At 44.4% G+C, this 12,748-nt stretch overlaps 1 protein-coding gene across 1 annotated transcript in view; it reads left to right on the top strand.

Moving 5' to 3' along the window:
* Positions 1 to 12,748, top strand: part of CSMD2 (CUB and Sushi multiple domains 2) — a 784,677-nt gene that overhangs the window by 521,538 nt on the left and 250,391 nt on the right. Inside the window, exon 13 of the mRNA XM_063140724.1 lies at positions 6,706 to 6,888. Coding sequence (XP_062996794.1) covers positions 6,706 to 6,888 — 183 coding nt within the window. The remainder of the gene's footprint in view (positions 1 to 6,705; positions 6,889 to 12,748) is intronic.

Genomic DNA, 12,748 nt, shown 5'->3' with positions numbered 1-12,748 from the left:
TTTGCAAATCCTGACCAAAATTCACACAAATTGCAACTGTGATTTGTGCAAATGTCTATTTACAGAAATGTTAAAAATATGGGGGAAACGCCAGCTGGCCTGACTCATTGCAGACTGAACCGGGCCAGTTGGCAGAAGAGAGAATGGAGTCTGTGGGCTGAGCCGGTGAGAGCTCACCAAGTTCCACCCCACAACTGGATTGGTCTGACATCCCTACCCCAAGGTGGCATGGACGGGGTGAGGAAGGCTGTCTTGGACACCACTGGATCCACACCAAACCCTGTTCTGTACAGGCAGAGTGGATGGATCTTTGCCCAAGAACCTTAGCATGCGTCATGCTGCAGACATCTGGATTGTCTCCCCACTGTGTCAGATGCTTTCTTCATCTAGTTTTCAAAAGAAGTAGGTCAGGACAAATTGTTTTCCCAATGCGTACGCATGCTCCTGGCTCCCTGCCGAAACAGCTTTATGAGTTCACTGACCTTTGTAATGTAAGTTTGCCGAATATTCAGAGGATGTTTATTTTTTAATGTACTTCTCTCCCCACACTTCCCCCTTTCTTTCAGTCACTCCTCTTCCAGACTGACTGCTATTGACCCCTCTTAATGACATCAAAGCTTAATGGAGTGAAGACTAAAAAGGGCCACCATTTCACATTGCCAGTTGGCATTTTGCACAGGCCATCTGGAGTTTGTGTTTGCTAAAGTTCCCCTCACCTCCTTCTTTGGGGTGTGTTTGCTTAATTTACAAGTGAGGCATGGGAATGTGGCTGAAGATTACTTATAAGCCACGCTCCCTTGATCTTCCAGCCCTCCACTGCAATCCTATTCAGAAGTAAGCCCCACTGAGTGCAATGGAACTTACTCCCAGGTAAATGTGTTTAGGATTGCAGTAGAAAAAGGGGGAAATGTCTCAGGATGCTATAGACACCTTTATTGTGAACAAGGCCAATGTGCTTATAGAATCATAGAATAGCAGAGTTGGAAGGGGCCTACAAGGCCATCGAGTCCAACCCCCTGCTCAGTGGAGGAATCTACCCTAAAGCCTCAGCCTCTTGTTTTCTGTTAGGCCTTCTCCAGGGGATTGTAACAATGTCCACAGAAAATATTTACAACAGGACACAAAACAATCTGTTGTAAATACTTTCTGCAGACATTGTAAGAACTCCCTGGAGAAGGCCTAGCAGAAAACAAGAGGCCGAAATGCATTGGGCTTGCTCACAATAAAGGTAGCTGCAGCACCCTGAGACGTTTCTCCCTTTTTCTTGTTCATCTTGGGTGTGCACCCGCCTCGCACCCTCTTTCTGGCTGCAGTACCTAATCCAAGAGTGGGCAGCTTTGGGAGCTCACCTCCCCGCTGTGGTGCTAAAAATTAATAATCGTAATAATGGCATTTGAAGTGGTGGTGGAGGACCAGGCTTGTTGGCAAGCAAATTTTGACCATTTGGTGCTCTGTAATAGCCATGGAACCCTGAAATAGTCCAAGAAAGATCAAAAAGGCCTGTGCAGATGCTTTTTGGGGGCAGTGAGAGTGGCTCATCCCTGGCCTAATCCTTAACCTCAAATGTGTGAGGCCTACAAGTGGTTTGTGAATGTGCAAACTCCTTCCTCCCCCCTTCACCTGTTCTGAAATTTCACTCCAGTAATGAAAACTATTTCAGCATCTCTTTAAATTCCCACCATCTTCTGCCCCTGGTAGAACCTCCAAATTGAAACTGCCTTATGCTGAACCAGTCCATTCACCAAGTTAAACTGATACTGAAAACAATTCTCTATGGTCTCAAATTAAAAAGTTTCAAAGGATGCAATTCTATGCATGTTTCGACAGAAAAAGGTCCTACACCTCTAGCATTCTCCAGCCATCATGACTGACTGGGGGAATGCTGGAGGTTGTAGGACTTTTTTCAGTCTAAAATGAGGTTGGAGATCCAGAACCCTGGAGAAGATGGAAATGGCTTTTGTTCCAGCTGGGCTAAGGTCTAGGTGGCTGCATTAATTCACGTTTTGCAATAATACAAAGATTCTGGGCAGCAGCTTGCTTTTCTTTTAAGGGAGTTGTGTTGTGTTTGTCATTGTTGGCAAAGGTGTTGCTGTTAAATAGTAGAAAGTGAGAGGAAGTTTGAAGAAATTCCACAGATCTATTTTAAGATGGGTAGCTATTAATAACATCCAGCCAATGGAAAATCCAGGTTATTGCTCTTCATTGAGTTATTTATAAAATCATAGGTGAACATGGCCGTAGCTAGACCTCAGGTTTATCCCAGGATTGTCCTGGGGTCAAACCTGTTCATCTAAGTGCCACACAGGGCATCCAGTGCTCAGGCAGGGAGGAACCCCGGATGATCCTGGGATAAACCTTAGGTCTAGCTATGGCCCATATTTATTTCCCTTACGTTACTCAAAGCTGTTAGGAGTTGTTTATTCTCCACTTTATTTTCAATGGAAATTTACTTCACACCACTGGAGTTGTTAAACCTGCAGTTAGCCAGCCATCTGTTCAGTGGAAGAACAGGAAACAATTGACCAGTTTAGTGGCCTAGAAATGTGGTTTTCAAACAATGTTCCACGGGACCCTGAAGACCTTTGGAAACCTGTTGAAGGTTCCTAAATGAGAAGACCAGTAATGACACTGTGGACAGCTTTTTTGAAAGAATGCTTGTGCCCATAACTTCCTCTGTGGTCTGCAACTGGTGGGCATGTGGGTATGTTTTGGGGCAAACTCTTTATTCATGGGTGGTCAGCAGTGAAACCCAACAGGAGGGGCCAGCCAGCAGGGTTTTGGAAGTGGTGGACAAACTGCAACTTCACTCCCACTCCAAACTCACTTCGAATTGCTCTGCCGTCTGTGGAGTCCAGATCAGTCTGCCCACGTATCAACACCCTCATCAGAGGGAGACCCCCCAGATGCCCTCACCTGAAGAGGTGAGGCAAATGGTGTCTCTGATGTGAGCTGTCTTTATACTATTCATGTTGAATGGTAGCAAATACATTTATTCAATGGCTACAATCCTATACACATTTACATGGTGGTAAGGCCGAACTCAGTGGGACATACTTCTCGGTAGACATACATAGGATTGTGCTGGAAATATATTTTTTAAATGACCAGTTATTTGTTTGTTTGATTTTGTTTTTAAAGGCATTACCTTTATTCAAACAGTACAAAACAAACTGAAATCCATCACCAACAGGTTTACAAATATAAATTAACTGCTATTGTGAAACAATGAAAATAACAATTTTAAAAATTGAGCTGGATTATTATAACCATTTCATAGAACAGGTCTTCTCTTGACCTTTTATAACCAGGATCACCCTAAAATTCAGTGTATGTGTGTGTGGGAGGGTGTTTAAAAAAATATTTTAAAACATAAGATGTTTTTATCAGCTTAGGCTGATATACCAACTGCACCCTTATCTGGACAGAGATAGCCTAGCTATAGTTATCCATGCTCTGATAACCTCTCGTTTGGATTACTGCAATGCGTTATACGTGGGGCTGCCTTTGAAAACGGTCCGGAAACTTCAACTGGTACAAAACAGGGCAGCACGTTTACTAACAGGGACTGGCCGACGAGACCACATCACGCCAGTCCTTTTCCAGCTTCACTGGCTGCCAGTCCAGGTCCGAGCCTAATTCAAAGTGCTGGTATGAACATTTAAAGCCCTAAACGGCTTGGGGCCAGGCTATCTGAAGGAACGCCTCCTCCCATATATACCTGCCCGGACCCTAAAGTCATCCTCACGGGTCCTTCTCCACGAGCCCGTGCCAAAGGAAGTGAGGCAGGGGGCTACCAGGAGGAGGGCCTTCTCTGCTATGGCACCCTGGCTGTGGAATTAGCTCCCTAAGGAGGTTCGCTTGGCACCTGCATTATATGCTTTTAGACGCCAGGTGAAGACCTTTTTATTCTCCCAGCATTTTAACAGTCTATAAAGAAATTTTAACTCGGTGTTTTAAATCTGTAACTTTGCATTGCTGCTGTTTTTATCTGGTTGAGCTTTTATATTATATTTTATATTATGGTTTTATACTGTTGTTTTATACTTTGAATGGTTTTAATTTTTGTGAACCGCCCAGGGAGTTCCAGCTATTGGGTGGTATAGAAATGCAATAAATAAATAAATAAATAATTTTAAAGCAAGCCACTTCTCCAAACTTCAGCAGGACCATGACTTCATGGAACACTTGACAATATTTGATTATACTCAGTCTGGTTATTATTGCAACCATTCTGATTAAAAATACAGAACGTACATTTCTGTATTTAAATACATACATTTGAAGTATATGGGTCAATACTTTACATGCTTCTTGTTGCCTTTGAACTAGTAACACCAACTAGTCAATTGATCTTTAGTAGAAAGTGAGAAGACCACTGATCGAATAGATCGGTCTGTCCCAACCTGATGCCTTCCAAATGTGTTGGACTGCAACTCCCATAATCCCCAGCCAGCATGCTCAATATGTCTGAAAGGCACCAGCTTTGAGAAGGCTGTACTAGATCATAGTCCCTGATAAGGAAATTCTGCGGGTAAATCAATCCCATCTACCCAGTGCCTTTAAATGATGGTGGCAGTGGGGGGGGAGCCATTTTCAGCCTGCTGGAAAGCTTCTGCCCATCGTGCCTTAGCAGCAGCCACAACACAGAATGGTACAAATTGCCTCACTTTTACCACTTCTCTGCATCATATGACACAGAGCATGTTATTTGTAAAGAGAAGCCAACCAGTCCTGTAGCTTTTTTAGAGACGGTTGAATAGCAAGAGAAGCTCATTGCCTTTCAGCCAGTATCAAAATAGAAGATGGATTAATGCAAATCTTGGATTATGTAATTTCCTCCATAAGGAAGTTGTCACAAAAGAAGTTTCCAATTTGCAATTTAGTGTCAGAAATTGAAAGAAAAAAAAGTGGTGGGGAGAAAAGCATGTATGTTGTTTTTTAAAAAAAGAGAAAGTGACAAAAGCAAGGTGGTTGATCACAGAGGAAGAGGAAATTTTTTTAAAGGACAAAGAAAGTAAAAGATGAACAGAATGTGACATAGATTAATAGCAGCAAAGCACTGAAGAAGGCATGAAAGGGAGAAAATTCTGGTGCTAATGGCAATGGGAGAAAAGGAATCCTTTAGAAATGAAATGGTGGGTAAGCAGATAACAGGAGGGGAAATTGCACAGGCAATACTCCTGGATTCAGAATACTATTTATCTCTTCTAAGCTGTATCTCTCTGCAGAAAAAAAGGATGTTGTGTCTTAGCTGTAGAAATGCACGGGAGAAATCTAAGGCAATTCTGCAGCAGGCTTTCAAATGCGACACACATACACAAACCTTCCCCCAGTTTCCTCCACTGATCCTGTAACCAAGCTGATGCTTTGCATCTATTTCCACTACTTTCATTTGATATTTAATTTAGAGGGAACCGGTGACCTCTCTCTTCTGATGGGTTTGGGATTTTTCTGGAAAATTTGATAGATTTTCCTAAGTTAGTCCCAGGCTCTGAAAGGTGTCACCCCAGTGCCCTGCTAGATCCCCAAGACCCAGATAGCGGCCACCCCCAAGTACATGCCCCTTCCCTTCCCTTCCATCCAAGGCAGCAGCAAAGACAGGCATGAAAATAGAGTGTTTGGTGGTTTGTGTCTCCTTCTTTCCCTTCTTTCTTCCTCTCTGGCCATAGCTAGACCTCAGGTTTATCCCTGGATCGTCCAGGGGTCAAACCTGTTCACACAGGGGATCCAGTGCTCAGCAGGGGCGAACCCTGGAGGATCCCAGGATAAACCTTAGGTCTAGCTGTGGCCTCTGTCATCCTGGCTAACCATATGACAGGCTCAGGGGTTCTTTGGAGATGTAGTTGCAGTTGCAAGAGCTTTTGGAAGAACTGCAGTCCCTGGACTTATCACACTGTTAGCAAAGGCAACAGAGAGGAGGGAGGGAGGGAAGGATGGAAGAAGAAGAAGAAGAAGAAGAAGAAGAAGAAGAAGAAGAAGAAGAAGAAGAAGAAGAAGAAGAAGAAGAAGAAGAAGAAGTTGTTCTCATGGCCCTCAGAGCCCTCAGAGACTGAGGTTTCCAGGAGAGCAACTCTGAGGAGGAGTCAGGACCAGTTTCTAGTCTTTCACAAGTGAGGCCCTCCACCTCAGCTCCTACACCTATCCACATACATAATTGCTAGGAAGTACTCCTGCCCCCAGACCCTGAGGAGTGGACCTCAGACTTCTCCAACAACCAAATGTAAGAACATACGAAGAGCCATGCTGGATCAGTCCAAGGGTCCATCTAGTCCAGCACTCTGTTCGCACAGTGGTCAACCAACAAGACAGATCTTGGTTGCCCCATTCAAAGCCCCAAGTACAAGCAAGTGTTCGCCAACAGTGGTCCAACATGTTTGTCTCGTCCCCAATTCTCAGTTGAATTTGCACAATTTCCTAATTTGTGCAAATTTCCTCAGTAGACTGAATCAGTCCCACTTTAGTCCATGGAGGAAATTTGCACAAATAATGAATGTTGTGCATATTTCTTGAGATTTGCATGAATTGCCCATTTGAGTAACCCAGACTTTTACCACTTTATTGCAAACCTTTGTGATTTTCTTGTTTTCTTTTGTGAAAATTCCAAGTACCGCAAGATTAAAGAGCCTGAGATGCTAAAAGCTGTGTGCAGGTTTCCTTTCGTGTTCCCCACTTCTCTTCTTGTCTCTTTATGTTTGTTTCTTTCAGAAATTGACCAGGGGAGTTGCGGAGATCCAGGTGTGCCTGCCTACGGCAAGAGAGAAGGGTCAACCTTTCGCCACGGGGACTCGTTGATGTTTGAATGCCAGCCTGCATTTGAACTGAAAGGACAGAAAACGATCACTTGTCAAAAGAGTAGCCAGTGGTCCTCTCAGAAACCTATCTGTGTTTGTAAGTCAGAGAGAAGGGACAGCCTTGAGCCATTCAAAAGGGCTCGTGAAGAAGCTGTCCAGACTGTACATTTTTTCAATTCATTATTACATACGACACCGGGGGGACTAGGGCTCTGTGATGCAACCACTACGAAAACATTTTGGAAGGGATGGGAGAGAGAAATGGACTTGCACTTTGCATATTCAACAAGATGGTTGACTTAAAAAAATGGTTCAGGAGTAAGGAAGGGAAGTAAATTAATTTAATTCACATTTTAATATATTCTTACAAATATCCTTTGAAATTTGCACATTTCCAATTTTGCAATGGTGTTCTCCATTCAGAAAATATGTACAAAATGCATATATTTGGGAAGATAATGTTTGTTTGTTTTTTAAAAAACTAATTGTATTAGGACATCTGTTTGCAAAAAATGTCTATATTAGGCAGAAATGCATATATTAGGATAAATGCTTGTGCATTTTCATGCAAACTCTTTTTTTAGAAATCCTGGAGTTTGTGTGTGGCTGGGTGGGTGGGAAACAAAATTAAGACTAGAGAATTTCCCAAAGTTCAAGGTGAACCAAAACATAAGGTTGTGGGCGAAAAGAGAAACTGAGAGGAAACCAAACTGGCAGGTTTTTCCACCTTATTCAGGACTTGGGCCCTGTATAGATTCTCATCAGCCCACCCACACGGATTGTTTGCGGGGGCATCATGCCTCCAAAGTCCATATCTGACACAGATACAGAGAGGAAGGGGCCAGTGGGGCTGACTCATGAGGCCCAGCGTGTGAGGCCCACCTCTGAGCCTAATCCCACTATCAGGGATCCCTCTGAACTCCTAAGGCCGGAGATCCCAAGGGGCCAGCCTCCTTCACACTCTCCTGAGCTTCCTTGCTAGTATAGGTGGCATGACGTTCACCTAGCAGGAGATCGTGAGGGGCAACAGAGTGTTGGTCTTCAGGCCATCAGGCCAGAGGGCTTAACCCTTTTAAGGACTACACTGCTCAGCAAGAGGGACTAGCCCGAGTGGGGCAATCAAGTCCCGGGAGCATAAAAGGGCCCAGGTGAGGGCAAGTTCATTTCATCTTGTTTCTGTATCAATTTGTGATTTTTTTTAAAGTCCACATGAACATTTGTACACATGTTTGTACTCAGTTTCCCTCTGGGTCTTTTGTTTGGAGAATTGTCTCTGTGTATGTGTGTTTTGATTGGAGAACTGCATTGTAGAATCTAAATTGAAGGATAATTATGCTCTGGTTTGGTTATTAATTCAGGGAGTGCATATTGGGTCAGTTCCTATTAAAATGAAAACCTATTATTATTATTATTATTATTATTATTATTATTATTATTATTATTGCCCTTATCACTAATCATATCTCCTCTTCAGCTGCTAATTGTCCCATTTCCTCCTCCTCCCAACCCTTGGGGCAATTAGCCACTAAATAAAGAGGCCAGAGAAGCAAAAGTAAATAATGAACCAACTAAGAAAGGCAGTCAGCAGCTTTTGCTTTCATTCACAATTGCATTTCACTTTTTCTCTGTGTCTCTGCAAGAGCTTCAAAGTGTAAAGCCAATTTTCCTCCACTACCCCACATTTGAAAGGCGATTGCAAGGGGTGAGTGGTCTTCGGCAATTAAATCCCACCTCTTCTAGATCTAAGAGCACACATCTTCTGACAGGATGATGAGTGCGGTGTGGTACTGATGGAGAGGAGCTGGAGCAGGCTTAGATGCAACAAATTCACTTCCGTAAGGTGTAGTGGTGGTCACCAGTTTGGATGGACAACTCTATGGAGGATAAGTCTATCAATGGCTACTAGTCCTGATGGCTACATGTTACCTCCAGTACAAGAAGCAGTATGCTGGGGAGCATGGGCAGGAAAATGCTTTTGCACACGTGTCCTGATTGTAGCTTTCCCATGGCAACTGTTTGGCCATTGTGTGGACAGAATGCCGAACTGGAAGGACCCTTGGTCTGATGCAGCATGGCTCTTCTGATGTCCTTACATTCCCCCCATATATTGCTTTGTCATATGCATACATCCCCAAACTAAAGTGGAGATGCATTTCTACAACTACTTAACTATGAGCCCAATGCTAGCATTCAGCCACCTCACGTTAAGGCTAAAAGTGGAGACAGGTGAGAGGACCTAGGTGCAAGCCTCCTTCAGACCTCCCTCCTCGGTGCAGGAAGGTTGGGAACTGAGGGTACTCGGATGTTGGAGACAGGCCTTGCGGGCACAGCCACCACCCCTTCCCACTTCTAGCCCTAATGTGAGGAGTTTGAATACCTGCATTGGGTTACAGGTACTCCATGTGGTTGGTTTTACATTTGACTAACTCCAGTGGATGTTAGTCGACGAAAGTTGACAATAGCTCTGTCTGATGTTTCATGTTTCATTCTTGTTTTTTCATGGATCTATGGATTGCAATAAAGATGTGTGCTATAGTTAGTCCTCCAAGGCAGTCAAGTTTTAGTGTGTCTCTTAAAGCAATGATTTGGAAGGTGTTCTATAGTTCCTTAGAAGTTTATCATGGATTCTTCAACTGGAAGATCTGTGGTAGTGGGGGGGGGGGCATCCCTAGAAGACAGCTAGCTCATCACTGTGGCCCGTCCCAGGCAATGTGCCATCATAGGTTGGATGTCTTCTAGGTTGTACAGTAATCCTGGCCAAAAGCCTATATGCATTTTATGTGCCCCAGGATCCCTTGCAATGGGCAGGGGGTTGTATTCCAGACATACAGATGTTCCTCAACATACAAGTCAACATAGAAAGGGTTCTCTGGAGGTAGCGTTTTAAAAACAACTATCTTAAAGTATAGACGCTCTTTTGATGATTTCTGGGAAAGTTGGGTTTAGTCCAAAGTATCCTGGGATGATTCAGAAGTTGGCTCTGAATCAGGGCAGGACTGAGAGGTGTAGAACTGGGGGGAATCCATGCAAACATTTGATCAGGGATTGCAGCAAGATGTATTCGTGTATGCATGAAGAAATCAGTCGCGCTGTACTCTGCTTTCAATTTCACATTGCACGCGATGAAATTGCGAAGGGCCAGACCACCACCGACCCTTATTGTATGTGTGACTTACCTGTAGATCTCTGCTTGTGATTCGGTATGAATGGGGAAGAAGAAATAGAAATAGAAGGCCGGGGGAGACAAGGAACAAAAAGAAAATAGTATTAAATGCATCAAGGGCCAATAAAGGCACTTACGTGCATTTAGACATGGGGGGAAATGCATGCATTGTACAAATGGTTCGTATTTGGCCTCTCCCTGTTTCAGAAGAACTTCTGTCACCTGAATGGCTTTAGAACAGTTTGGCCACAGCTAGACCTAAGGTATATCCTGGGATCATCCAGGGTTCACCCCTGCCTGAGCACTGGATCCCCTGTGTGTCACCTAGATGAACAGGTTTGACCCCTGGATGATCCACGGATAAACCTTAGGTCTAGCTATGGCCTTTGTGGTCCACATCAGGCTATGTTTGTTCCACAAACTTCCTGAGGGTCACAAGCAGGACTAGGACTAAGCCCAGAATGAGCTGTTTAGGGAATGAGGAGATGGGGACTCCTTCCCTGACACAGCATGAACTCTTACTGTCTCTGAGGATTTGCTGACTAAGTTCTTTCAAGTGGAATCAGAAAGGAGGTTCTACCTTGAAGCTTGTGCTGTTTTTATCTCAAGTGAACAAGCAGGTCACAACAGTGAAGAGGAGCAGCAACTCCAGGGGAGTCTTGACAGTAGGGCCTCCAGCAGGTGCTCAGCTAGACCTACCCTTGATGGCAGCCCTGATTATACTAGATAGTATGAATGTGGGGGAATTGATCCATGCTCCCAGGTGTGAGCCAAGTGGCAGTTCCCTGGCCTATATCAGGTGGGATTTCTTCTTGGCCCTGAGGGCTAGGAGAGAATCATATTTAATGCTGTATGCAAGGACTTTCCGCTGTTAAACACCCGACTTCCCCTTTCCCAGGGGCACATGCCTCTCAGTCGAAGAGCAACCTTGCATGGGGGAAGGTGATTTTGGTGATACTCCTTTGCCCCCCTTCGCTCTCACTTCCTAGTTCCAATTTTGCAAGGGCTGTCTTTCAGCTGAGGGGCACACACAACAGGGTGTGGAGGCTGATAGGAGGTCTGGGCAACTTCACAAGTAGACTCATGAGCCTCCTTGATGGTCTTATGCCCAGGGCTCCACAAAGGTGCCTTTCCTCAATGCCAAGCGCTCTCAAACGACCAGCAAATATTAATGGAAGTCAGCAACGTTCTCACCCTTGTATGGATAGAATTGCATTTCTCTGATAGGGAAGGTCTGTCCATGATAGCTGATCTCCCTTCAGTCATGTGTTAGGCCACAACTATCCTATGGTTGCTCAGTTACCATAAAATAGGCCCAGTGTGTTAATTTGAGACAGGTATGTGAGTGTTTTCGCCCTTATGCTGAAAATCCCTTTTATGCCTTTTGACTATTGGGGGAGGGGTGGTCTGTTTGAAGTTCATTTGAACATAGGTGACCTATTTATGTGGAATCTAATGGCGGGAATTGTCATTTTCAGTCTGAAATGTGGCTGTTGTGATTCAGTTACAGCTGTGTAAAAAATACATTCATCCTTAAAGGCATACAGCTTTGCTCATTACCACAGAGGGCCTTTTTCTTTTTCAGGCAGCCAGGAGTTCTTCAAAATGGAGTGCTGGTTTTCAGCTGTCCACCACCTTTTCTTCCCAAGAACATCTCTGAGTCCATATGGAGCACAGAGGCATTCATGGGAAATAAAGATGGCAAGTGGACAACCTTGATTCACTTTCAAACAATCCCAGCCCCCAGGAAGAAATGGGTGGTGGTGGTGGTGATGATGATGATGATTCAAGTGGGGCAAGGTGCCTCAGAAGGCACTGGAGGAGGTGTCTGGGAATCCACTGGCACTTGAGGACATGGGATTGTCAAACCTATAGATAATCCCTACATTACACTGGGAAATGTGTGGTTTTTCTGAGGGCAGAAATTTTAGCCTTGGACATCTGTAAGGCAAGTTGACATGATACTATCCAGCAAAAGAGGGCTCCTCATAAGGACATTGGCTCTGGGGGACGGGGGGCAGGAAACAAGTTCTGAGGATGGACCACCTTGTCTTGCTTCTGTTCTCTCAGGCTTTATAACAAAATTCAAAAAATGTTTACAGGCAATTTTGGTTACTATCAATAAGAGGACGAGAGAACCTCTTGCATGAGTTACACACAAATAGCTTGATGCAAACTCGTGGCCAGTGTGAGAAGGAGGGGGGGATGTTCAAGTTGCTTGGCATAGCACATTGAGCCAGGGACAACCCAAAAGACGTACACTTTCTGTCCGAAGCAGTGACATCAGATGACCCAAGGTGGTGTGCCACAAAAGCCACTGCAGTTTCACAAAAGACACTTGTATACAGATCTCAGATCTTGTGTGACATTGTGAGGCTCCCCCAGGCACAACTCTTCAATCGCTCACTGTGTCAGGCAAGTGAATGTTGATGGCACCTGCTGTTCACCTTGAAGGACTGGAAGTACTGTGACACTGATACATCTCTGCCTTCAAGTGAGGGATACCTCTGCCCACCTCTGCCTACCTCTGCCTGTGCCTACTAAGAACATGACACTTCCATATCCATCTAGTTTGTCATTCCATCTTTCATCTTGGCCCTTTCAAACGTTTGAATGGAAATCTTTTTTGCCTCTCCACTTGCTCTGTGTCTCTGCAAGCCTTTGTATTTTAAGGGTGCTGCTGGTGTTAAGAAAGGCAGCAAGGAGTGAACAAAAGGCAGGAATGCTACTATCCATTCCCATCAGTTTCTCTAGTAGCCAGTAATTGTCCTTGTTATGGCTCCCAAATTTGAGG

Source organism: Elgaria multicarinata, chromosome 13, assembly GCF_023053635.1.
Source record: "Elgaria multicarinata webbii isolate HBS135686 ecotype San Diego chromosome 13, rElgMul1.1.pri, whole genome shotgun sequence".
NCBI lineage: Eukaryota > Metazoa > Chordata > Lepidosauria > Squamata > Anguidae > Elgaria > Elgaria multicarinata.
Note: the sequence above shows the minus strand (reverse complement) of the source record. Positions and strands in the feature narration are given on the sequence as shown.